The 27777-nt window shown below is 39.1% G+C and overlaps 1 protein-coding gene across 1 annotated transcript in view; it reads left to right on the top strand.

Moving 5' to 3' along the window:
- The window catches only part of LOC116509345 (serine/threonine-protein kinase TNNI3K-like), a 214969-nt gene that overhangs the window by 127411 nt on the left and 59781 nt on the right, over positions 1 to 27777 (top strand). Inside the window, 5 exon segments of the mRNA XM_032218492.1 lie at positions 15774 to 15826; positions 16539 to 16547; positions 16550 to 16590; positions 18367 to 18499; positions 24865 to 24974. Coding sequence (XP_032074383.1) covers positions 15774 to 15826; positions 16539 to 16547; positions 16550 to 16590; positions 18367 to 18499; positions 24865 to 24974 — 346 coding nt within the window.

Raw genomic sequence — 27777 nt, 5'->3', positions numbered from 1 at the left:
GCGATTCATCCTCGGCTCCTGCACGGCCGCCGAGGATGAAAGAATCTGTGCTGGAGGAACCGGGGGGGGGGACATGTGATCTCCCCCGCCGACACTCACTTACTGTATCGCCACCGCCCCTTTCTGAGCGCAGGGGCTGCTGGTAAGGCATGCGTGCCGTGAGCACACACGTCATCAGCGCAGCGAGGGAGGACCCGCAGGAGAGGAGCATGGGAACAGTGCGCGCCTCTCTCCAGTCAGGCCGGCACAGAGAGTCTACTCCTGCTTCCAGCTCCACGTCCTCATCAACATGCCGCTCCGGCCCGCCCCCGCTATGAATATTCATATTCTTCGCCCTCGCGTCACTAGGAATATTCATAGCAGGGGCGGGCTGGAGCGGCATGTTGATGAGGATGTGGAGCTGGAAGCAGCCGACTCCACAGCCCTGGTTCACGGCACCCCAAACAAGTTCAATAATATCAAGGGCAACATACGAAATCGACTGATGAACAAAGAAGTTACTAAGCAGGTATGTTAAATAATTTGTTTTTGGTTTATTAAATACAATTATATATTGCAATTATACATTTTTGTAGTTTAAACTATAAATTGCGCAAAATTATGTTTTTGTCGAAGTGACACACAACGCGAGTTATGCTCGATTTTTTGCCGATTTTTGACACACCACGCCAAAAAGGTTGCCCATCACTGCACTAGTCTATAAAGCTGGGGGGCTGTAAACCTTTATATTAAGGATCATTTCCTTCCGTGTAATCCTTTGGAATTTCCTACTTTGGGTCCAGAATTCTAAAAGAACAATGACCGAATTCTGCATTCTCAGAATGTAAAATTCTGAGAACAAGTTTAATGAGAAATTTCTTTTGTAAACAATACGGCCCAATCCCCAGGTGTAAAAATAGGACCATGTAAGATGCTAAGGGAAATCAGTGATCCCACATAGAATTTTAAAGAAAATCAGACAAGCCAGTCTATATAAGTAAGCTACATATATTTGTAGAAGTAGGATTTTGGCTCCAGAATACACAGAAAATTGTGGATTGGATTGTTTAAGATATAATTCTCATTAGGTTTGGTAGAGGGTTTTTTTCTTCTTACATACCGTATATACTCGAGTATAGGCCGACCCGAATATAAGCCGAGGCACCTAACTTTACCACAAAAAACTGGAAAAGTTATTGACTCGAGTATAAGCCTAGGGTGGGAAATGCAGCAGCTACCGATAAATTTCAAAAATAAAAATAGATACCAATAATGCCATTGCCCATTGAATAACATATACAGCCTGCCTGTGCCCATTAAATATACAGTAGCCATTGTAAAAATTTGCTCTGCATAACAAATTATTATCACACAATACTGGTGTATTCAATGAAATACTTCACTCACCTCATGATGCTGATGTCCCGCTGTGATGATGATGTCCCGCCTCCTATGACACACGGCACAGTGATTCCTATCATTGGATCACTGTACCAGAGGAGGTGGGACATCGCTATGTGGCTGCTTGCCATAACAAGGAGGAGGTGGGACATCGTTGCAGAGCGGCAGGAGGGGGAGGAAGGGGAATCGTAAGACAGCCCTGCATTGCATTAGTACGTGAGGAGGGGGGATGGTGCGGTGCACGCTGTGCGGCAAACTGACACAGAGGGAGGGGAAACTCAGGGGCGCTGGGCCATTCACGAGCGTCACCCAGCGGCATGGCCCCGCCCCTTTTTCTCCTCCATTTCGGGCAAATTTTTCACTGACTCGAGTATAAGCCGAGGTGGCTTTTTTCAGCTCAAAAAGTGGGCTGAAAAACTAGGCTTATACTTGAGTATATACAGTATCTTTTTTTTTCTTTTTCTTTTTTACAGTCTACCTTAAGGAATGTTCAGAAAAGTGAAAGGCATCTTCTAAAGGAAGGTTGACTAGTGTCCAATTAAGAGATACATTCCATCTCTGATAACACATATCTAATCAGGAAACCCCCAAATTACCTCATCACTGAACCCTTCTCAATGACCCCATAAAGCTACTAATCAGTTCTAATAGATAAAGATTTTGTGTGAAGAACCATTGTAAGTGATATGCATTTGTTGTTCAGTTGCTAAGTCATGTCTGACTCTTTGCCACCCTATGGAACACTGCACGCCTGTCCTCCATTGTTTCCTGGAGTTTATCCAAATTCATATTCATTACATCAATGGCACTATCTAATTGTACCAGAAAGAATCTATACACCCTGTGTCTTTTTCAGGCCTCCCACACTGGGTCTAATTTACCAGAAGTAAATTAGGGAGGATATTGCACATAAGCATACGGAGGCTTGCTATTAAAAAAATACTTCGATTTTTCCTCCATGTATGAATCACCATGTTTTTTTTTAATCTATAGGTAAATTATTCAAATTGACAAAAAATCCAGGCAAAATGATGCTTTATGCAGGTTTATGCATTCTATTTTTATGAAAGGATAAGGAATCCCAGAAATAGTTCTCTCCACATTTGGCTTCCTCTGAAGAAGAGAGATTTGGAAATTCAAGCACAGCAAATGAAGTACAAGTTGACATATAGTCTTGAGAAGTAGCAGATCTGCCACTTCAAATCAGATTGCTAGAAAGAAGAATTCCAGGCTTCCATCCCTACTAAGGCTGTGATGGCCTTCAAGCACTCCAAATATATCTCTGCACCCATAAAAAAATATATCTCATTATCATTAGCTCTCATAAAATCTGATGACTTCCTGAGTCATTAGAAAATTCTATGTTTATTAAAATCTTAGCTACGAATAAGACAGTATGGCAGGTGTAGTCAAAAAGTAAGCTCTTTGCTGAGAATAGTTAGATGAATATATTACCTGCTTTCCTATATCTGATATTTATTATCATCACCACAAAGCAAATCATTCTGCATTATGATTTAGAAATTCAGAGATATTTGAGATGTATCTTAACATTCAAAGTAGAATCCATAGCAGTGTCATTATACAATATTTCTCCATGGAAAGATTGCACTGATATACTTTGAATTTGCCATATAACTTATTCTAAAGACAATATAAACATGCCTCTTACCATGAAATGATGCCAATTTAATACCAGAACATCATCAGAAGTGGTAATTTTATATAATATAGATAGTTTTTCATTTCTAAAATATTATTAAATGATTGCAGATAGTTACTTCCCCGTATAAAACAATTGCATTTCTTTCCTTGTCATTCTTGTTTGGTTTTATCCCAGCCTGCAATATGTATGCAGGAGTCTGTAATTCTTTAATAAAGGAAAACTTTTGACAAAGTTCAAAAAGCTCTAAAATTTGAGTGTAAAAAGCTGCCTCCTATCCATACTACAAAAGTGAAAAAAACAAAAACAAAGCATAATCCCTTGTTAAGATGAGCTCTTCATTACCCCATCCTATGGTCGAGGAACTATAAGCATGTCTTCAGATCAGTTCATTAGCTGAAATGCAAGTTGAAAGTTAATTTATTTATTTATTTTATTTATTTAGTTTGTCACTCATGTACAAGATTAGAGGAATAAGAATAAATATAAATAGGAACACAGGAAATAGGTACAGGTAAATGGGGACAACAGGAACATTAGGCACACTGGTGCGCTTATGTACGCCCCTTACAGACCTCTTAGGAATGTGGTGAGGTCCATAGTAGACTGTTTAAGGTTAAAGTTATGGGTGTTTGAGGATGTAACAACAGAGTCAGGTAGTGCATTCCAGGCATTGACCACTTTGATGCTGAAGTTGCATTTTCTGCAATCAATTTTGGAGCAGTTTACCTTGAGTTTGTATCTATTGTGTGCTTGTGCATTATTGCGGTTGAAGCTGAAGTAGTCATTGATAGGTAGGACATTGTAGCAGAGTTGTTCTAAACTCCTGCAGTAGGAGTTTATTTTGTGAAGGTGCTATGTATATATGAAAAGAGAGTGTACATTTCAGCCCACGAGGATGAGAGAAACAAATATCTCTAAGCTGCTGTGATTTCGTTTGAACTTTTTTTCTCCTTCTTTTAAGCACCAGTTTTCAATGCATCCTCAGATACAAATCGGTTCAGACTGTTGGAGGCTCATGAGATGCATCCTTGAAGCTTCTGTTTGGTAGAGATAGGGTGAGTCCAGTTTTGTGTTGCAAAGTTGCCAAAAGATGAGGCTTTTGCGATGAAGTACATCAAGGCTTTTTCTGGGTAAATAAAAGCTTCTCATACAGCAACAGCTCTGCAGGTGGAACATTTCTTTATTTGATGCTGAAGCTTCCTGACTCCCTTGTGTCTTTTCAACAACAACAAAAAAGTCTGTATATTATCTGAATCCCCCTATTTCTATACTTTTAACCTCTCTAGACCTTTTGCCTTTGCTTTACTTACACTCATTTCTCCCTTTTTGCCCAAACTCACTCTGTCTTCTCTGTCACATCAGATATAAGTGATTGTTATGACATGCACAACGCTGGCCTTGGACGTTTAAGTGGCATACTTAGCAGAATAGATGGCCCAGATAAATAAATAACTGGAAACACCGTTTATTTCCCTCTTCTTAAGTTTTGCTGGCAGGTTTTGTTTTGTAGAACTGAAAAACGAACAGTACTAACTAGGTACCATAGCAGGTAAATACTGGCACAGAATCAGTACAATTTAAAGTCCCAATTCTGACCTGAAATGCCACATGAACCCTCAAAGCAAACTCACCAGACATTAATTATGCTTGATCAAATTTATGTAGTTTGAGCTAGACCTTTCAGTGCTACCTCTTGACATGCCCAGAAGCAAATTACACAGGCTAATAACCAGTGAAGAAATTGTAGAGAAAACAAAAAGGCAATTTATTTTAAAATATATAACATTCATTTACTGACCCTTACTGCTGAAGCTTGATGCAACAACAGCAGACCCATAACTTAAAGTGGAATGTGGGCCACTGCTAAAACTATATAACTATGGAAGAGGTAAGGGGATGGGTCTGATTTTTAAAAAAGTTTAATTAATAGGAATAGAAAACTCATTATCTGAACTGAGATAGTATGATGGTGATACAATGAGAGGGGAGAGAACATATGGAGGTGAATGAGCCACAAACATCACTCCTGCAAGTTATTCCCTTCACTTTTCCCCTTTGTTGGATGCTTCCAGTTTCTTGGTGTTAAGGAAAGGCTTTCCACATACTCAAAGTTGCTTTTTTGTATTATTTTTAGCATCAATAAATAAAACCAATAAATAGAAATGAGGGTTAAGAATTGGTCTGTGGATGGGATTATAACCTTTGTAACAGGTGTGTGCCTTAGAGCATGTAAATAAATGCAAATTCAGTTGTCATAATAAATGAGGGACGTCTGAAACTTAATTAAGTAATTTCATCTTACACATTGGATTTTGTCCTTTCAGAAGATGCATTAACAATTTGCCACTCTCATGCATGAAGGGTTCCATTGTGAGGCTGAAGAGGGTTTTGGCACTTGTCTTTCTTTCAAAATGCCCGACATTATTTTTCAGAGCTGGCCTAGGTTAAGCAAAGCAACAGAAAGTTAGCACAACTTTAGTTTTATTTTTGTAACAGCACACAGTAGCACACATACACCCCCTCCCCAATCTGATAGGTGAACCTGTACGTGTTAGCTATTTTCATTTATTGTCCTGGGAAGTAGATGTGGATACATCCATGTAGCCAGAGTTCGTATTCAACCAGTTGACCGGTTCCCGGTAGCGGAAATTGCGGGTGAGCCTACCCACCCACCCCAGCTCTATGCTGTTCCTATTTAGGCATGTTTTTGAGGCCAGGTGCATGCGTGGAAGGCCAGGCACATGTGTGGAAGGGGTATGTGCACCTGCAAAGCAGCCACACACATGTGAAGTGGATGGGCGGGCTGCAAATTGATGGTAATAAAATGTGAAACCCTCTGCTGCATGTAGCCATCTTTGAGTTGAGGAAGCTGGAGAGAATCCTTACATTTGTGATTTAGCTCAATGTTTCTTGTTCTGGTGATACATTTAGCTATAAAATGACCGTTTGGGTGAACTAAGTCATGACTGAAAGTGGATTGAGTAAGGCATGAAATCCTATTTTCTTCGCTACCATTTCAGTAGCGGGAGTGCGCGCACCCAGAATCTCGCTCGGCTCGCATGTGGCACTTTTGGGCATGCACATGTGTGATATCAGCTTGGCCACCACTACCAGTTCATGATGTCAGTGCTGCTGCCACTGTCGGTTCAGCCGAAGTGGTGCGAACTGCAAGAATACAACCTCTGGGTTGAATATAGTCATATTTACTAGCCAATATATCTTAGAAATCTTAGAAATAAGTACACAAAATTTGAAATTGTATGCATGCTTACATGAAAATAAACCCAGGTAGATCTCAGTAATTATTCATTTAAAAAACAACAACAACAACCTGATGAAGTCTAGTAATAGAGGTAAACTTTATTTTGTTTTCTAATACATGGGTAATATTTCACCTGGCTAATATACACCTTTGAATTCCACCTTTTAGTTGAATATGGACATTTTATTATTACTACTGAGCATTCCTGACTCAGGAAGTCTGGGAGGAAGTCCACAGTTTGTAAAATTCCCATGGTTGCCCACCCCCAAGTTAGATTTATAAAGAGGCAGAACATTTGCTAGCAGAGTGAGAAGTGGGTCAAACCATGAAATATGTGCAAATGCAAACATGTCATGCAAATGCCACGAATTCTGTACTTGTGTCAGAGATTGCGATGGAAATTTGTGATGACTGCATTTGCATAATATAACTGCTCATGTGTGTCCATTTTGGTATCATGATTTGCTGTGCATGTCAATGTAAAGAGGTGTTTACACTCCTGCATCCAAAGGAAGCAAAGTACTATAAGGCTTGCTGAAATCTTCATTCAACTATAGTTGTTGGGATTTTTGAAGGTAGCTAGGATTATTAAAGTAGTACAAACTTTATGTTTGTTGTATATGTACTTTTCTTAACCCCATATTCCAAGAAGGACCAAGACTTTTGTGGGAAGTCTCTCTACAGCTTATTTCCCAAGACTTATGAGTCTCTTTGGAGATATGCTATTATTAATGGAATGCATGAAATTTATTCCTGGGCATTATAAGTCCCCCCTTTTGCATTCCCCAGGGTTCAGTAAACTAAAAGCAAAGTGGAAAACATTTTTGTTCATGTTACCCTCAATAAATGGGTTTAACCACAAAACAAATATCATAATTCACCTCTTCGGTCCCAGTGGTTACAGGACAAATCCACTAGATTTAGCAGTAAGCCTTAAATATACCTGCACTGACAGGTGTACAAAAAGTTAGGGTTCTCTTATTCTTTACCTTTACAGGAGCTTCTTGTTGCTATGGTTTCAAAGATTTAATTGAAATCAATTTTGTTTTTGCTCACTCTGTATGGTTAATGCATTTGTTTCCACTCATGCTATTTACAATATGTTTGGAGCTTTCAAGTGAAATTCTGATGGTGGGAAAGATGATAAACAAATGGAAGGACAAAGTGACATGTAGCTTAAAAAAAATAAAATAAAAACTGACGTAAGAGCAATGAAGTCCTATAACTTTACTGTCAGAAAGGTGATCTCTAATAAAATCTTGCTAAATATAGAGACATTGGAAAATATGCGGGGAAAAAGCTATCGTATTAGAGATAGAAGCACTTTCTGAAATGAAAATGGACTAGGATATTAATGCAAGGAATGAGAATTTTATAAAATTAAAAAGTATAAAGAATATAGCAGAAAGACGTTGATTCTGTCTTTCTACTTTCCAACTCTCTTGCATGGTTACCTAGAAATATAGGTAGAAATGTGGAAAATCAAAGTGGACAAAAGCAATTTATTCTCATGTAATGTTTTATTGTAGGATTCATAAATTTGAAATATAGAGATGCTATTTAAGGTAAGATTAGTTGCTAATAATAGCCAGCAGCCTCATAGGTGAGAAGGAAGGTGGCAAACGGGCAGTCATGGCATCAAGATAGAGGCCCCGCCCCTTTCTAGTAGTGTATTGGTGCATCCATCTTGTTTACTTTGGCCCTCCTTGTAGATATCACTGAGAATAGCTCTTGCAAACTTTATCAAAATACGTTCTGCATTGCTAGTCTCTAGCAATGATAAAGTTATATAGTGCCCATTTCATTCAAACAACTAAATTCTTACCCTCTTTCCACCCAAAGAAAGCCTTTTCCCAAATATTGCCCTTGAAAGCCCACATTTGCCTGCATCATTATGCTATTGCCAAACCCAATATAGTATTTCATGCCCCCATAGCCAGACCCAAATTGTTACGCTTACCATCTAGTCATGAAAAGTTGTCCATCATATTATTTAATCCTCTCTTATATAGCATTGGCCCACTCCAAAATTAGGTGTCTATTGCTCCCATAATTTCTAGAGAGCATGGTCCAGTGGTGGGATTCCAAATCTTTTCCTAGCGGCTCTATGAGAGAGCGCTTCATGCACCTGCACTCATCCCCCTTGGTCTCAGCACTGGTGAGCAGTTTTTTTTAGTTCAGCTGAGGGCAGTAATCCGCTCTGCCCTGTGAAGAGCCGAGGTGGCGCAGTGGTTAAATGCAGCACTGCAGGCTACTTCAGCTGACTGCAATTCTGCAGTTCGGCTGTTCAAATCTCACCAGCTCAGGGTTGACTCAGCCTTCCATCCTTCCGAGGTGGGTAAAATGAGGACCCGGATTGTTGTTGGGGGCAATATGCTGACTCTGTAAACTGTTTAGAGAGGGCTGAAAGCCCTATGAAGCAGTATATAAGTCTAACTGCTATTGCTATTGCTATTGAATCAGCTGGTCTAAAAAAACAAGGGAATATAAGACAGGGAACGAAGTGGGCAGGAATTTTAAGTGGAATGATAGATTTCCTAGTGTTTGAGGCTATTACCAAACATATCTCCTGGATTTCAGTTGTTTTTGAATGAGCTTATCTTGGGCAAGTGTGTTCATACACTAATATTTTAATAATGTGATGAAATTAAAAATCAATTCTAATTTTTGCAGAATTGTTAACCCTTGGAGGGTTTCCTAATGTGCCAGGAGCCCCTCACCCATACAGGTTAATTGCTTTCAGTAGTGCCTCATAAAGTGATCCCACTTCATTGGATACCGAAGTTTCTCAATATGTCAGGGAAATCCTATATACTTTTTGGGGACAATTCTTTTTTTTGGGGGGGAAAGAACTATGATAGAGAAAAAAGCAGTTACATGGAATCAATGATACAACTTTATCTTTTAAAAAATAATCTTTGTAAAAAGCCTTAACTATAAAAAATGTCCAATGGGAAACAGAGAACTGTTTATCCAAGAACAGGGGTCTGCAACCTTAAACACTCAAAGAGCCATTTGGACCCATTTCCCACAGAAAAGAAAACACTGGAAGCCACAAAACCTGAATGGGTGTGGCCACCTCAACATCACTCTCTCCCACCCAGTCACATGATCCCCCCTAGGCACACCTACCCAGCTAGTCATTAGGGCAGAGAACCAGTTGTTAAAAACACCTGGAACCACAAAACCCTTTTGACATCTCTGTCTGCCCCTCTCTCTCTTTCTGTATCTCTCTCTCCCCCTCTCTTCTCTCTCTCTCCCTCTGTCTCTCCTTCTGTGTCTCTGGCCACCTCTCTCTATGTCTCTCTGTATGTATGTGTGTGTGTGTATATTTTCCCCCCTCTCTCTATCTTCCCTTCTCCCCCTCTCTGTGTCTCTCCCTCTCCCCCCTCTCTCTCCCTCTCTGTGTCTGTCTTCTCCTCTCACCCTCTCTATCTTTGTGAAGACCCTCTCTATGTGTCTCTCTCTATGTCTATCTCCCCTTCTATCCACCCCCTCTCTCTGTATCTCTCTCTCTCTGTCTCTCTCTCTGTCTCTCTCTCTGTCTCTTTGGCCAGCTGTGGTTGCAAGAGGAGGAGGAGGGAGGTGGAGAGTCGCTCAAAGAGAAGCCTCTGCTGTGGCTCACACTCGTTCTTCAGCCAGGCTGGATTTCCAAAAAATTGCCAAGAAGAAAGAAAAGGAGTAGCAAAGAGCTCCAAGGAGAGCTCACCAGGTTGACCCAACCTCGGCTTTCTGAGAGAAAGAGAGACAGACAGACAGACAGACAGACAGACACAGAGAGACAGAGAGAGAGAAGCATAGAGAGAGAGATACAGAGAGGGGGAGACCCTGATGTGTGATCATCATTGGTGATGTGTGATTGTCAATGGCAATGTGTGATTGTCAATGGCAATGTGTGATTGTCAATGGCGATGTGTGATTGTCAATGGCGATGTGTGATCGTCATTGGTGAGGGTGCTCCGGCTTTCTCAGAGCCTGACCCCAAGGATAAGCGTGCAAGGTTCAGTGGGGCCATCTCCCTTTTCCTGCTGCCCTGAGCTACTTTACTCCTCCAGCACTGGTGCCACTGCCAGCTTTCATTGAAAAGTGTCCTTGAGGCGGTAAAATTCCCCCTGCAGCAGGGCAATGCGGGCCCATCCCCCTTTTCATTGTGTCTTCCTCTCAGATCCCATTCCCACCCCGCCAGCCCTCTTGTTAGTGAAGCCAGCACTGGTCGCAGCTGGGTCGGGCCAGTATCTTGGGACATACAGCACGTTTTGTATCTCCCCAAGTGACCAAAGCACATCCAGCACCAACAAGGGCCGGAAGAAGCTGCAGCAAGAGTGAAGTGTCGGAGAATCAGCCCCAGCCAATTCTCTATCCCCACCATTGCCCATAGCAACTATTCTGTCACAGAAGGCACTTTCAAACCTAAGCACCCACATACATACACTTGCATTTTCCTTTCTTTCTAGAAGAGTTTTTAAAACGACATGTCTCAAGAAGTGAAGCTCTACCAAGAAGGGAAAAGAAAGAGGAATACTAAAATTGGAAATGAGGGGAAGAATAACTTGGCAGGGAAGAACAAACCTTGTTGAAGCATTAGAAAAATAGGCTAAATTTAATCAGGGAGAAGCTGTGCCTTTCCCATATTGAATTGTGGTGATTAGGTTTATCTTTAAAAGCATCCATGTTAGTGAGATCTGCCATGGTTCACATCTTCTATTTATTTGCTTCATTTCAGTATCTTCTCGGCAATCGTGAAGTAGGGTGGGAGTTGTTTTACAAGTAACTATTTGGGGCCTCTCGTCTCTACAATATTGCAGCTAACATATGCATCCAGTCAGAATGCAGTCTCCTTGGCTACCAAAACCCTATCAAAACTAGAAGCTTGAATCTCGGCTAATATTAAATATCTGTGTTCTGTCAAGCTGGCCAATTAATAGGAAGGAGAGTAAACAGAATGCGTGATCAAGGACAAGGGAAGATCTGAAGTCAGAAACTTTTGAGGGACAGCATTCAAAAACAGCCATATATTTAAAACAGAAAAAGGGAGATATGTATGCAGTAAACGTAGCTAGGAATTGAAAGTAATGAGGAAGGCAACATTTGTCAAATATCTGAACCATCAAACATAGATGGTGGCAGAGATGCCATTTTAGGTTTCAGTAGGAAGAGGTGAGTGAGACAGACAAAAGAGCAAGAATCACAATATATTGGAAATATTTGATTTAGGATATATTGAAGACAGGACTCAATATAAAATGTATTTTAAATTGATTTAACTGCCAAATTGTGTGCATTTCAGAGTGACTAGGGATAGACATTCCTGAAAAATGTGATATGAAAATGGGCCCGTACTTTATTATATGGTAGTCTTTTGGGTTTGAAGCAATGATCCTATCGCAACTGGCATGCTATGCATGGGGCTGGGCATCCTACTTGGGCACACACGCTGCGCATACATGCACATGCCACCGCCCTGCAAAAGCCAACTGCTCGGCAGAGGTCATGCAGGTGCCACACGCTAAGCGTGTGTGCACAATTAGCGGGCGGGTGGGTTGGCCAAACGAATCACCGTACCGGTATGGTGGCCGCTGCTCCTGGCTACTACTGGTATGACCGTACTGGGCCATATCATCCCGAACACACCACTGGTTTGAAGAAGATACATTGTTATGCAGTTCTTCTGTGGGCATGGGGTGGCTCTACAGTCTCAGTCTGGAAGTGTAGACTCTAGCACAGTGGGGGCACTGAATGCCCATTGTTGTAATACAGTGGGTGTTATTCTGTGATGCTCATGGTTTCCTATCACTTGTGGTGATGGTCTGTCTTCAAAGCTTGTGTAGGCTTCATAGCACAGAGCTCACTAGTGGGTTTTGTCAGCAGCTGCAGCTTCTAGTTCCCCTGTGGATAACACAATGGCATAAGGTTTCTCCATCAGGCTTTTTGGTGCTTCCATGGTTGACTTTGAGATCACTTTCCAGACTCCAGTACACTATAGAACAGCTGGCAAAGCATATGGCAGTCATCCATTCTGATGATGTTTTGATAATCAGAGTGTCAGTGTATGAGAGTTCATGACCTGGCAGAGACATGGTAACAAGGTCAGCCAATGAACAGGCAAAGCAACTAAATCACCCAATTAGAGCTGTTTGGAAACTGAAAGAATATGTGCTGGATATAGCTAGGAGCCTGGGCGTGTCTTAGTTTAACTTCTGTACTAAAGCTTTGAGTCTGTGCTGAGCTCAAAAACTACTGTATTTTTCAGAGTATAAGATGCAACTTCCCCCCCCCCCAAAAGAGGGTGAAATTTGGGTGTGTCTTATACACCGAATGTAGCCCCACTCACTCCCCCAGAGGCCAAAAATGTGAGACATGAAGGCAGCTGTGGTCTGTGGCAATCCCTGCAGCCTGGAACAGCTGATTGGGGGTATTCCGGCAGTCCAATCCACCTGCCAATCAGGCTGCAATAAGTTCTGAAGCTGACCTGGCTGGTCAGAGTTTGCAGTAGCAAACACATTCAGAAAGCACACACAAATTATTATTATTCAAATAATAATAATAAAATACAATACCAAAAGCAGGTTTTCCAAGGTAGCAGTAAATACAAGCAAAACACAAGCAGTTTCACTTTCAGTTCTCAGCTAAGCCAAACTCCTTCCTGTCTTCCTTGTTGTTCGCATGGCAAATACTGTTTCAGAGTCCAAACAGCTCTCATTGGCTGACTTAGTTGCTATGCCTATTCATTGGCTGACCTTGTTACCATGTGTTCCAAGTCAGGAAGCTAGCCAGCTGAATAAAATGGATGCTGGTAAGCTAAGGCAGAATTTTTTTTCTTCTTATTTTCCTCCCCAAAAGCTAAGGTGCATCTTACACTCCAGAGCATCTTATACTCTGAAAAATACGGTAGTCTGCTGCTCTGGACTGAAACTCAAATGGTTCTCTCCTTTGCTTGTGTTTGCTTGTATTTGCTACCACATTGGAAGAACCATCATGGGTATTGAATATATGCCTTATGTGTTATTATGTATATAAAGAGAGTTATTGAATCCTGCTGAATCAGATACCTGTGTGTGCTTTCTGGATATGATTGCTGCTGCAAACTCTGACACAGGGAGTCAATGTTGGTGGACCCCGCATGGTCTAAGTCCTCCAGCAGTGACGTGCGGTGAGGATTAAGGTTGGTGAGGCAAGAGCGCGGCAGTGGCAAGAAGCAAAGTCCCCACCGCTGTGTCCGACAGGCCAGGCGTCTCGCGTTTATGGCGGACATAAATGCGTGACACCTGGTCTGTCGGACACAGCGGAGGGGTCGGAGGAGGCAGGGGGTGAGGCGGCAGCCAGCAAAGAAAGTGGAGAGGAGGAGGAGGAGGAAAAGGAGAAGGGAGCAGGACGGGGCTCCCAGTGGGGGGGAGAGTGCTGCCCCTTTCTTCTCAAACAAACTCTCTTTCAAATTGAGAGAAGTTTGTTTGAGAGAAGTGAAGAAAGAAACACACACACACACACACAGACACACACACACAAATTACTCACAATAAAAAATTACAAATTAAATTACAACAATTTTGAATTCCCCCCCTCCCTCCTTCCGATCCACATACCTTTTCCAGCTGTGGATTTCAACTCTCCTCTTGTCCGCCCTGCCATGAATGAAAATGTAAAAAATGTAAAAATAAAAGGCAACTTAGGCAAGAGTTGCTGCTGCCAGATAGGAGGCAAAGAACAGGTGCCTCCTTTGCATAAGGAATTTTTCACCTTTTAACCCTTGCTTAACTCTGAGCAAGGGTAAAAAGGCGAAAAATTCTTATGCAAAGGAGGCCCGTAGTTCTCTCACCTCCCCCTGCAGTTAGCACTAGCAGACTCAGAGTCATCCACTGTGACTCTGGAGTCTGGCAGCCAACTACCTAGCCTTTTTCCTTTTAATTTTTCTTTTCTTTTCCTCATGACACTGGTGAGGCCCGCCTCCCCTGACTGCACGTCCCTGTCCTCCAGGTGGAGACCTGGCCTTTCCAACCAATGCTGAAAGTAATGCAGAGAGCACACATGTGAAATTTCTCCAAGTTGTTTGATGTGTCTTTGGTTCAGTATCCAGGAGTCACATTCATATAGAAGAACAGGGATAACTACAGCCCTGTAGACTTTCAGCTTTGTGGAGATAAGGATAGTGCAGGGATTTATTTTACTGTTCAGCTAAATAATTGTATCTGAATATATGGAATAAAAACATCTGAGAAGAAATAAATGCAATAGAATTGAAGGACTAGGTTCATTCCTTGAATTCCATTGATGTAGTTGCATAAATTCTGGGTAACCCTAAACTCTCACAGCTTATCCATCTTATGAATATGTTATGCTGCTGTTTGCATGTTTTGGTGGTGTGCAGGTAACCAAAAGACTGGTCTTTTTCCCTCACTTGCAAATGTTTGAAATATTCCGAGAATTTGAATCTTGTCCTGATTGATATATTGATCTATTGCAGATTTAGTTTTGATATGAATATTTCCTTCTTCTTCACACAATCGAGATTTTGATATTCTCTCACAGTGGAGAACATAATGCACTGAATGACATCTAGTAGACAAGTGCACAATATTCTTTCTAGCATCTGCTAATGCAATCAAGCCATTCCAGAGCTAAAAAATATTTCTGCACGTATTGGAGAAGGTTCCATCATTACAAACCAGAGTTCTTCTGAAGGCTATTCTCCCCAGGGTGGTAGCTGTAATGATTTTAAAGATTATCTTGTCATGAAGAGGTAACATCCATGTAAATCCTTCATAGTTCTTTTATACAAAGAGGAGTGGGTAGGGAAAAATACCAGGAATGTATGATGAGAGTCTGTGAAATTAAGTCAAGTTTTCAAAGAGAATTTAGCCTTTTGAAAATAGCTCTAAATAGCCTTCTCCTTAAAAAGCTTTTATAGGTGTTGGCAGTAGTCTGCTCACAGCTGGATTCTACCCATTTTTCTCTTGCACTCAATTTATGCCATTGTAAATTAGGAGTGGCTCATTTTAGTTGAGTGGAGCTTAACTGAGAGGATAATCAGGTCTTCTGATTTTATTGAAATGTTATCACTGAGTTCAGTCCCCAAATGTCAGCATCTTCATTCCTTCTAGGTAATGCTGTCACATAATTGATAAGACTGTTACAGATGATCTTCCACTAATTAGGCAATATACTTGTTCTACTTACTAATTAAAGAATTACTCTGACATTTGGACTTCCTAAGTTGTCAACTTTTCATGTATGTGTATGGGTGGGTATATACAATCAGATACAGAAAACACACAATGTTTTTACGTGTTGGTTTTGTATAGTGTGTTTCCAGTAATAACTATTAGCAAGATCCTAAGGGCTACTTGATTAAAGAAAAGGATGCTTAGACAGAATACAGTATATCAGAGCACGACATAATCTCTTGCACAGATTGTTTCTATATTTCTCTATGTCTAATCAAACATATATAAAATATTTTTTTCTCTACAGTCACAATATTCTCTTGTATGAAGATGGCCATGCTGTTGTTGCTGATTTTGGAGGTAAAAAAATGGATTAAAAAAATCACAGTGCATTTTTTCATGCTCTGTAAAAAAAACAAGATGACATAATGACTTTGCATGGGTGGATGGAATTTTGAGTACATGTCACAGGTCACTTATAAATAATTGGCTTTGGGTGAGTCATCAGTTGAGCAGCAGGAGATATTTTGTAGATGCACCTATGAACCTCCAATCCAGTCTGGTTACAGGACGGGTTGGTTCAAATGGTATTTCTGAAAAAGCGAAGTCTGCAAAATGCCACTGATTCTTGTCCTCTGATTGGCTCAGGATTGCAAAGATACAATATTTCCATCTAGCAACTCTTAATTGTAGGTGTTTGTGTAAAAGAGCCCTGTGCTTAAAGCAAAAAGCCTTTAAACATGCAAAAAATAAAGAAAAAAACCTATACAGGATTTTCTGCATTAGAAGTTGCCATGTGCAGCATTGTTAAGGAATTGAAACTCCTATTTTTTTACTCTTTGGAAGCAGGCTGAAGCCTTTGTTGCTGAAGTATTCAAAATAAAAATGTGTTTTTATAACATTATTGTTATGTGTCACGAACCGATCACCTGGATACTCAGCTATGGTAGTACTTGCATTTCTGTTTTGTCTCCATATAGTTACTTACTCACTACCCTTTTTTCCACTTCCTAAGTGATATTGATTTAAATACTCTCCTCCCTTTGTTTTTTGCTTTAATTTTTAATCTTAGAATCAAGATTTTGCAGTCTCTGGATGAGGACAATATGACAAAGCAACCTGGGGTTTGCCTTTTTTCCTCTTTAACATTTGTGTGTGTGTGTGTGTGTGTGTGTGTGTGTGTTCTATATATAGTACACTGCTGCATATACCATGTATTAGTCCAAGTTACAGTATATTGATAGTGTGTTCCATTGTTTCTTGTCCACATTAATTTTTGGTGACAGTTCGAGAGCAACAAAGATTATTGAGCAAAAAATGTTCTTTCTGCTTTGCATGCAACAATGGGTTTCTAGTCTGTGTCAGTGAATACCCTAATACTAGCTTCTATTAGCAACTTTAGTTCAGAATCAAATGGTAACTCTTGGTGGATTAGCTTCCCGCCCACTCCTGCTTATATTGTAATTGTTTTATCATTTCCAAGCTTTCATGAAGAACTCTATGAGACAAAAGTTGAGTTTTATACTGCGAATACTCAGAGAGCTTGCAAATTTAGTGCCATTCTGAGGAAAGTCCCTTTTCTCAAATTGTCTTTGCAAAATAGAATCGGAAACTATTGCTTGAGAGGGAAGATCTGAGTTGTAGTTGGTGGAACCCCACAAATTAATCTTAATGAAGAGGTCCCTAAGCATGTTAATACCCTATGGGTATTATTTCCAAATTTTCCTAGCCCAATTCACTAAGCCAGAACTCTTTAAAAATTTCCTCATTTCTATCACTATATAAATATTTTATTAGGGCTTCCTTCAAATCCGAAGAATTACGAACTTTGCCATTATAGGTAGTCCTCACTTAATGATCCTAATTGGACTGGGGTTTGATCACCAAGTGAAGCCTGTCATTAGGCAAAACATCACACAACACTGTTTAGTGACAGCAGTTTCCAGGATCGTGATCATTTGGCCAGATTTGCAACCATGGCATTGTTAGCCAAGGACTTCATGCTTCTCCTGACCTGCCTTGCTCATCTCCCCCTCGCGTATCTCTCTCAATCTCTGCTGTTTTGACTTCTGTGCCCTCTGCCACCCTCACCAACTGCAGCTGACAGTCCATCTGTCCACAAAAAAGCACAGATGAGCAGGAGCTAGGTGCGTGATAAGAGTTGAAGGGCATGCTATGGTCATAAATGTGGAAGACTATCCAATTTTTTATTCCATGACCATGGACACTGCAACAACTATAACTTCAAGGATCTATCTGGGGTAACTATCATTCATGCAGCATTGTTGTAACTTCAAATGATTGCTAAATGAACGGTCATGAAACACGCACCACTTTTACTCATTGTAAATGGGGCTGCTGACTCCATCCTCAATTGCAAAGAATCTCATCAGAGGCTTATTCAGAGTACTAAGCTGCTCAGAAGCACAGTCACCCTTTCCAAGGCCTGTAAAGGGACAAAGAAACCTGAAACTGGCCGTGAACCTTCAGTAAGCTGCGCATACAAGAAGAGAGACCATAGAATTCAATCTTTGATAAATTCAGTGCTTATTAGTGCACGACATTTGTCACAGAATACATGTTACTGCTCTGTACCCAGACATATTGCAAAACGGATTTCAGGCAGTCTTCAGTAAAATTGTATTTCAGAGTGGAAACATGTACGACAAAAATTGTTCTGGTATTTTGCAGGCCATGAATCTCAAAATGCAATCTGTAATGCCTTCGCTGCATGTTAATATGGAAACAACCCAATCGCTATTCTTTCCTTTCATTTATGGAATTATTTCGCTAGCATAGTGCCAGAAAACAAACAGAAATAGAACAGAGAAGAGATGGGCTCCCTTGTGAAGAAACATAACATACAGTTATTGCATTATTGATGTTGTCTTGATATATAGAATCTGCGCTGGATGGCCCCTGAAGTATTCACACAGTGTACACGGTACACCATAAAAGCTGATGTTTTCAGCTATGCCTTGTGTCTCTGGGAACTGTTAACAGGAGAAATCCCATTTGCTCACCTGAAGCCAGGTAAGACTCTGATCCAGTTTAACATCAAGCTTGTTGCCCAATAAAGCAATGCTCTGCATGTGAATAATTTCAACTTGATTTTAGAGGAATGCTTGTCTATTTATTTGTTCTGTTTAATATTATGAGGCTTTTAGAGACAAGGTGTTGCAATCAAGCTACAGTTCTCATTGAAATCAGGATCTCATTTTTTTTAAAGAAACATACAGGCAACTGAATAGCTGATAATAACATTTAGGCCCTTAGGTACTTCCTCCAAACTAGTTCAGGATTACTAGAATTTTAATATTCTTTTACTACAGGATTGGTGCCTAAAAGATAATAATATGTTGATGAAAAAATACCAGAAAGCAGAAAAGTAGCCACCTCACAGCCAGGTGCATATGCTGGGGAACTTTCATAGCTAAACTGTGAATTAAATGAATTAATCCAGCCTCAATTAATGCATTTTAGAGTTGTGTAGTTTCAAAGGGACCCTGGAAATCTTCTAGCTGACTCTTCAGCTCAGGATTTATATCTGGATGCATAACATTTGCCAATTCGAGAAGATATTTTAACTTTCTTTTCAAGATTTGGGGGTGGAAGGAAGATGATCAGTGACCTCATATGGATTTGGTGGAATCTAATTCTTTTTAAAAAAGAGAGATGAAAGGAAACCATGTGCATTTCACTAACTTCATTTGGATCCAAATTCTGGCTGCTGCTACCAAATACAACCTAAACCAAAGAGGTTTCTGAAGGAGTCAGTTTACTATAGTAACCACAGAAGATCTGTACTGGAAATAGATTCTATGATTTATACTTTTCAAGAAGCATAACAAAGAAGGATGAGGCAGAAAAAGGTCTATCTCTGTGGAAAACACAGTGTCTTCTCTTTCCTTCTTCCCAGCTGCCTCTTCCTAGAAGGGGACAACTTGCCATAGCCAACTTGCTGTGTCCAACTTGCCATGATCAACATGCCACAACGAACTTACTGCAGCCAACTCACCATGGACAACTCACTGCAGAACAAGTTGTCACAACCAACTTGCTGCGGGATATTTAACAATTCTATTTAATTATTAAAAATAAATTAATTTTAATTTTTGCCATTCACATTTCATTCTGTACCTCCTTTTGCATCTTTTCTTTAATGATTCTATTCCACTATTTTATATACCGTATTTTTCGGCATATAAGATGCTCCTTTTTTCCCTCAAAGAAGGGGGTGAAAATCTCGGTGCGTCTTATACACTGAACACAGTATTTTTGGCCTACCGAAACCCCACCCCCTTTGCAAAAATGGACGTGCAGAGGGTTTGGAGGCTTGCAAAATACTCCTAGAGGCAGGGGAAGGCAAAATGACCAAAAAATGGACCATTTGCTCATTTCCACCCCCCAGCCCCCAGGACTACTCTACAAGCCTCCCAAACCCTCTGCATGCCCCCTTTTTAAAAAAAAAAAAACGAGGCATGCAGAGGGTTTGGGAGGCATGCAGAGTGCAAAAACCTTTTTTTAAAAAATTATCTCTTCAAAATCATGGTGCGTCTTATTCTCCAGTGCGTCTTATAGTCTGAAAAATACAGTATTTAGATATATATTTTAGTGTAACTCTTGTCCCACAGAGAGTTGTCCTGCAGTGAGTTGGCCACAGCGAGTTGGCCATGGCAAATTGTCGTAGACTCGCATCTCCCTACTGACTTTTTCCAGAGTTTTCCTTATTGCTGTTAACAGCCAAATGCTTTCACAGTGCTAGCAGCCTTCTAAACACTAACCAGCTTGCTGAAGGATTTCCCTGAATCTTCCTGTTTTAACATATATCTGTTGTTTCTCACTAATTAGCTTTGCTTGTCTTGTACAAAAGCTCTCCATTCCATTTCTTCTTTGCTGAGTTTTTCAGCATCATTATTCCTCCAATGCATTTAAAACTACATATTTATTGAACTTCTGTTCTTATATTTGTTGGTGAGAACTGAAGAAGATTCCTTTATTACCCTTCCTTCTGAGAACTTATTAAGTCCAGTTTTACATTTCTTCTGATTTCATGGAATTATTATTGTTTCCTTAGTCAATTCTTTATTTTTTTCTCATTCTTTTTTCCTTTTTCAGCAAAACAAATCATATCTTTTAATTGATGGGCTTCCTGGCATTAATTTGTTAAATCTATTCATGAGGAATGAGTTTTGATGTAGAGTATGGAAGGCCATTGAAGTAGCTTTGCAACTAAGTTCACTTTTTAAAATGAATTTTACCAAATGTTAACAGAATAAGAGCAATATGAATTTAAAGAAAAGGAAATATAAAAGTAAACTAAAAGAAAAGTAATAAACAAGAAAGAAAAGAAAGAGGACAAGAAAGAAAAATATATATTAAAAAGTGGCTTCCAATTTTCTTTATAGCATTTATACATATATTTATATCTTATCCTCCCTAAAAATAGATTGTGGTGTGTTTTCATATTTTAGCATTTCTAATAATCAAATCCTTCCCTCCCCCTTTGCGCAGTGGTTAAATGCAGCACTGCAGGCTACTGCTAGATCAGCAGGTCAGCGGTTCAAATCTCACCGGCTCAGGGTTGACTCAGCCTTCCATCCTTCCGAGGTGGGTAAAATGAGGACCCAGATTGTTGGGGGCAATATGCTGACTCTCTGTAAACCGCTTAGAGAGGCCTGAAAGGCCTATGAAGCGGTATATAAGTCTACTGCTATTGCTATTGCTATTTTCCATCTGTTATATTTGGTCTTCCATTTGCGTCTCTCTTTTTTTGGTTAACATCTTTATCTTTTGACTATTAATTTTAAAACCAGCTAGCATACCAAAATTTTTTAATTTTTCCATTAAAGAGTTTAGGGAATTCTTCAGATTATCACCATACCATCAGCACATGTCCTTCCCTTTCACTCTTCATTCCAGCAATTCTCTCATCCTACCTTATATTTTATCAATACTTCAAAAGCTGGAATGAACAAAATAATTCTTGCTTTGCCCCTTTTTGGATCTCACAAGGTTTTCTTAATTCTCCATGCTACTAGGTTTGTGTGTTTCTTGAAATTAAGTTAGTACATATTGTCATTCAGATCCTGCCACAAAATATACATAGTTCTTTCTTCACCATTTGATCTAACATATTTCTAAACATGTTGTCTGGTTTCACACAACATAACCTGCATCCATTTTCTGAATTCACAATATGGTACACCATAGACTAACACTAACCCCAACCCTAGCCGTGTTAGTCTATGGTTTAGCATGTTATGAACCCAGAAAAATTGATTAATTTAGGATAATATGTTGTATGAAACATATGTTAAGGTACAGAAGACCTAAACAATGTTAACATTAGTCAGAATTGATCCTGCTGTTCAAATGCATTCGATAGGCATTTCTCTGCCTTAGTGATGCATGTTATGTGACCGAGCTAATTTTATTAAGTTATTAAGTTATTTGGGGTTCCTGTCATAGAATGGATATTGAATAGTGTCACCAAATTGATACGATATGCACTGTCAAATATTTCAATGAAGAAAGGAAGATCCCTAAATGCCATTTATTTATAAAATATTTATTTATTAGATTTATAAATCACCCATCTAACTATCCAGGGACTCTTCAATCATTATGATGGAACTGTGGTCAGAGTAAACCTCTATATTCATAATGGCTGGTTCAGTCCTATTAGCTCAATTCACTGCATTTGAACAATTGTTTCAATGAGTTTCACAACTCCCTAGAAATAATCTAGTCATAGTAAATGGAGAGTGCAGGAAACAAAGCATTCAGATTAAGAAAAGAAAGTAGACATTATGTCTTTGTCCCAGCCCAGGGTATTTTGAGACACATACATTACTGTGCCAAGGTCAGAATGACCGCTGTCTAAGTCAAGCTCTGCAAATAGTAAAAATCAAGCGGATAACACTCAGAAAAGGAACTTTTATTTCATGTAGCCATTAATACATAACTTTCCCTTCAGCTCTTTATTTCCATTTGGCTGTCTTCTTTCAACTCTCTTTTTCTAAGAGGTATAATTCCAGTTGTTAAAAGCTTGCAAGCTATTCCATATTCTCCTCTAGGGTCATGTCCCTTACAAAATCTCTAGAAGCAAGGAAGTGTGTTTTCCTCTTTGTTAGGAAGAAAGAAAGAGATGACAAAAAACACAAACAATGCCTCCTGAACATTTTTTGACCCCAATCTTTTAACTCTCTTTGGGAAAGCAAGGCAAATTGCCTGACTATTAATCTATGATGAATTTTAAAATAAGGCTAAATAATACAGAAAGATAATATAGAAAGGTGGAAGGCAAGCATCTTGCAAAGAATGAAAGATTGGCTGAAAAACTGCTTAGGTTTTATAATACAAGCGTAATAGAAATAAAAAGGTAAAAATCCATTTCGTAAGGCATAACTGCCAAACAATTAAACTACTGCAATGGTGTTTATCAATTAGGCTGTGAGGAAAAGATCTTTGTGAAGAGGAATTACACTTAATAGCCAATGTAAATCTGAATGAATATACCATTTAGGGCTGTTGTAGTAGCTTCCTTTTACTATTGGGAATAAGAGGTCATACTGACCAGAGAAGTCCAGAGAAGCATAGCTCTGGCTATGCAAATATGGAGATCTTTATCTCATTTTGCTATATTGTCTGCAGTGGTTGCTTAGGAAAATCCACTGGGGTATTAAGTGACAGGAACAGGATATGAAGATTAATAAATATAGATTCCAATTGAAGTTGAAGGTGGAGTTTAGCTTCAGAGGGCAAATTTGCTGCTCAGATTTGTACTTCAGTTAATGTTCAGTGTCTTTATTCAATTCCAGAAGGTAATTGTGAAATTTATTTTCTAGGGAGTTGCAAATTTAACCATTAAGGCTGACTTGTTGCAATTCACCATGATTAATTAAGAAACTACCAGAAACTAAACTACAGCCTATACCTCTATCATAACATGGAGGCAGAAAGCAGTTCTCTCACATTAAATATAGCACGAACCAAGTAAATGGAAAATATTACAGCAGAAGTGCATTTATATAATGAAGGGATGATGAAAGAAAAGACATAGTATAATGGTATCTCCTTTAATTTCTCAACTAGAATATAAACCACAAATTAGCTGGAACTACCGACATTTGACACATCTCCCATTTTGTATTATTTTTAAGAAAAGATGACAACCTACTTAATTTTAACAGTAAAGCTTCTGGATTTTTTTTTAAAAAAATGGTAACACTTGACATTGTACTGATTACTATACACATTACAGGATACATAAGAAGCTTTGTTTCAGATATTTACAATAAGTCATGTCTTTAAAATCCACCCCAGGAAAGGTTTGGGAGTATGGCCTGCGTGCAGGACGCTGTATACATCCTTACCCTTTGGGTATGATATGTAAAACATAGTATAAATTTCTAACATACACATGTTGAGACATCTACAGTAAATGCAAGTCATATAGCATCAAACTGTATTATTTAGTCTTCCTATGATAATCAACACATTACAAACATTTTAATACTGCAGTGTTATAGCATTTATATTCAGAATTCTATTGTGTTAAATATCTATGGAGATTCCTAGTCCTCCAAGTCATGGTTATCCCACAGGTGCTTTTTCAAAAGCAACTGAGCTTTCTTTATTTTTCTTGAAGATGTATTGTGTTGACTGATTGAAGATACAGTTGGAAATCCGATGCAAGATTGTTAGGGATCATCTCTAATTATTTCAAGGGAGTAAGTCCCACTGAAATCATATAATGCTATTTATTCCTGAATGACCAAAGATTACATTATAAAAGTCATGAATCATTAGAATAAATATCTCAGGATTTAAAAAAAATACGTTCTACGAATATGACCAGAGCATTATTTCATAATGTCATTCTCTTATTTCCTAATTAATTTGATTTGTGATCCTATCTTAGAAAAGACTTTTATTCTGAAATATTAAGAATTATAAAAGGAACATCGCTAATGAAAGGGAAACAGACCATTCCATATCATACTTTATCTAAATTCTCCTTTTCCTTGTTACAGAGATAGACCCTAAACTAAAACTAAAGCCAAGCCAAAACTAAGACTAAAAGTAGGTAGCCAGGAGCTTTCCCCAATGGGGAAAACTTTATGCCTGCAAGAGTCATGAAAACAGATTTGATGACCTATTCACTGGATTGGCCTGCCTAGATGATTTCCATCTCTGAGGCATGGGATCTGAAATAAGGCTACTTTAAAATAGAACAGTTTTGTTTTTCAGCAGAAAACTTACTGCTTAGGTATGTTAAGCCTTTGGAAGGCTAATATAATTTCAGTTCACTAACCTTTAAATGTTGGCTTCATATCCTGAGTCTGCTTTTGGGGATGATCAATAATTCAGTCTCATCATGTTCTTATTTACAGCCGCTGCAGCAGCTGATATGGCCTATCATCATATCAGACCTCCAATCGGCTATTCAATCCCCAAGCCTATCTCCTCTTTGTTAATGAGGGGCTGGAATGCATGTCCTGAGGTAAGTAGGTTCCCTCCATGTCCTTCTCAAGCAACATTGCCATAGTTTCTCTCTGGAGGAGAAATGGCAGATCAACGAGCCTATTGCTTGTATTTCAGCATGGACCAATACTCTACATGTACTTCCTATTTGCTGGGATGTAGGCAGCAGTAGTTTGTGATATATTCTTTAGATCAGGGGTGTCAAACTCAATTTCATTGAGGGCCACATCAGGGTTGTGTTGACCTTGCGGTTTTGGGGTCGTGATCAGGGTGGGCATGACCAATTTGACATCTCATGTCAGAGGCACCTACGGTGGCCTGAGTGCTCTGCTAGTGAAAACAGGCTCCTGAGCTCCATTTGGTTGTGAAGACCTCCTGCAACCCTCTGCCAGCAAAAATGGAGTTTGGGAGTGCTGCCTGTGGCTCTTGCAAAATTTTCAGCTGCAACAGCCTCCTGCATCCCTCTGCCAGTGAAAACAGAACTTGGCCCTTGCAAGCTCCATTTTTGGCTGTGGCAGCCTCCTGCAACCCTCTGCCAGCAAAAATGGAACTCAGGAGGGCCACACTCAGCCTTCCTGACCTCCATTTTCACTGGCAGAGGCACCACAAGCTGTTTTTTTTGCTGTTTCCAGGGCAGCCCCATGAGCCAGATCTAACCACCCCACAGTCCAGATCTGCCCCCCAGGCCTTGAATGTGACACCCCTGCTCTAGATCCTAAATTAAAACAGTATGAGCATGTTAGGAATTCAACTGGGTTTGGTGGTTCTTTTTTTTTTTGAGATTTTTTTTTATTGTTTTAGTTAAACAAAGAAAAAAGAAAAAAATCATCTTTCGTTACATCTTGTGAAAGCGTATCAATTGGTTACAAATATATTCCGTGCATTTCTTCCACAGTCCTTACATATACTTCATTCAAATCATGTTGTACATTTTAAGTCAAGAAAGAAAAGTTATGTATTTTACTATCCCTGTACCATAATTCTCATTTGGTTACCATTGTTTAAACATGTTTTTATCTAGAATCATTATATTAGAAGACACAACCACCTACTGGCGTTCATTTGCAATTTCAATAGATCTCCAATACCATTGCACCTTTATGACATTTCGGTTAATTAATTCGGTTAAGTAAGATATCTAAGCATCCCCCCCCCATAACACACCTGTATCATTAATATTGCCCATTAACATTTCATTGTATTTATTGTAGTTAATTAAAGGTTATTTACTGATTATCTCACCTCTCCTCTCCAGGCCCACACAATATTATTACTTTATAACCATCTTTAAACAATGATTTATTAATAAGATTTATAGGACTTTTCCATCAATCCCAAACTAGTTAATTACGTGCTAAGAAAATAAACATTCAATATCTAAGACAATCTAAGAGATATTAACATTTCTACTTGACAATCACCCAGAATGTACATTAGCATTTCTATGGCCTGGTTATTTATCCTAACTAGGGTTATTATTTCTCTATTAGTATCATAGTAAATTAATGTTAATGGATAAACATTCAATGGCAATCTAAAACAGTCTATAAGGTACTAAAATCTCTACTTAATAATCATCAAAAATTAATTAGCTTTTTTCCATCAATTGGCATTATTAACCAGTATCTTTCCAGTAACAAATGGTCTTTCATCTCTCGCCAGTTGTGCGTCAATTCTGTATCCAGAACCTTTCCAGGGTTTAAGACTTCTCTCTGCAATTTGAAGCTTAAACGATCTCTCATGTAGTTTTGTTGCCCTTGAGTTGTTATTAATGTAAGCTTAACTTTGGTTGTCAGGTTGTTTCTGAATAGATTTGTCTTATTAACTCCATCTTTTTTGCTCTTTCTTTTTCTCCTACATCTTGGAGTTTGGGGTGGAACACCAAATTATCAAAGTCACTTTTCCAGCTTCCCTTCTTTCCACTTTCACTCATGTTTACTCCATTTATAAGTTCATCTGAGTTCTTATCTTTGTTTTCTGTATTTTCATTCACTTCATTAATTTCTGGGGCTGTAACCCCATCATCTTTTTTTGTGATATCCCATAGTCTGTCCCATGTCTTGTCAAATCTCTCAAGTCCTTCTGAGATGTTTTGAAGTCCAGCCAAATGTTTTGAATGAACAAGTTTTCTTCATCTGAGTATTGCTCCATTTTTTAGAGTAAGGAAAAATATAAAGAAAAAGCAAAAAGAAGAATTTGGTACTATCTTCCACTCTAGCCTATCACAGATTTTGAAGAATATATCTATTTTTATTTTAGACAAATGTTCTTTATGTTTTTTCAAAGAAGAAGGTTCTAAAGTTTTTCTTTCCTTTTCCAATTCTTGTCAAAATATTTTCCACACACCACTATTTGTGACCTTGGGTCAGTATAGTCAGATAAGAGTGAACAAAGGAAACATTGTTACAACAGCAAAGGAGAAAAAGCTTCAGACTTGGGCTTCCAAGTGGCAGATTCAACTCTTTAAAACCTCTTTCCTTAAGTATCTTAATATTATATTGTAACAAGTAGAAAAAGAAATTTATTAAAGTAAAAAGAGTTTTAATTTAAGCCAAAAATTTAAAGTAGTAAAGGGAAATAGGGAAAAAAAAGATCCCTTCACCTCAAGTGGAAAAAACGGAAGTGTTGCAATCACTCAATCCACAAAAGATTACAGGCAAGAGCAAAAAATTTCTAAGGCAGTCCAATAGGGATTAAATATGCCACGTTGTTCTTGTTTAATGGACTAATTAAGCTTAAGAAAAGAGTTTCTTAGGGCAATCTTCTAAAAGAAAAGAAAAAAAAACCTCACCAGGTGGAAATACTTTCATTTCTCTCTTCCT

The sequence above is a fragment of the Thamnophis elegans genome, chromosome 5, assembly GCF_009769535.1.
Source record: "Thamnophis elegans isolate rThaEle1 chromosome 5, rThaEle1.pri, whole genome shotgun sequence".
NCBI classification, from domain to species: domain Eukaryota; kingdom Metazoa; phylum Chordata; class Lepidosauria; order Squamata; family Colubridae; genus Thamnophis; species Thamnophis elegans.
This window is presented reverse-complemented; position numbering and strand designations above follow the sequence as displayed.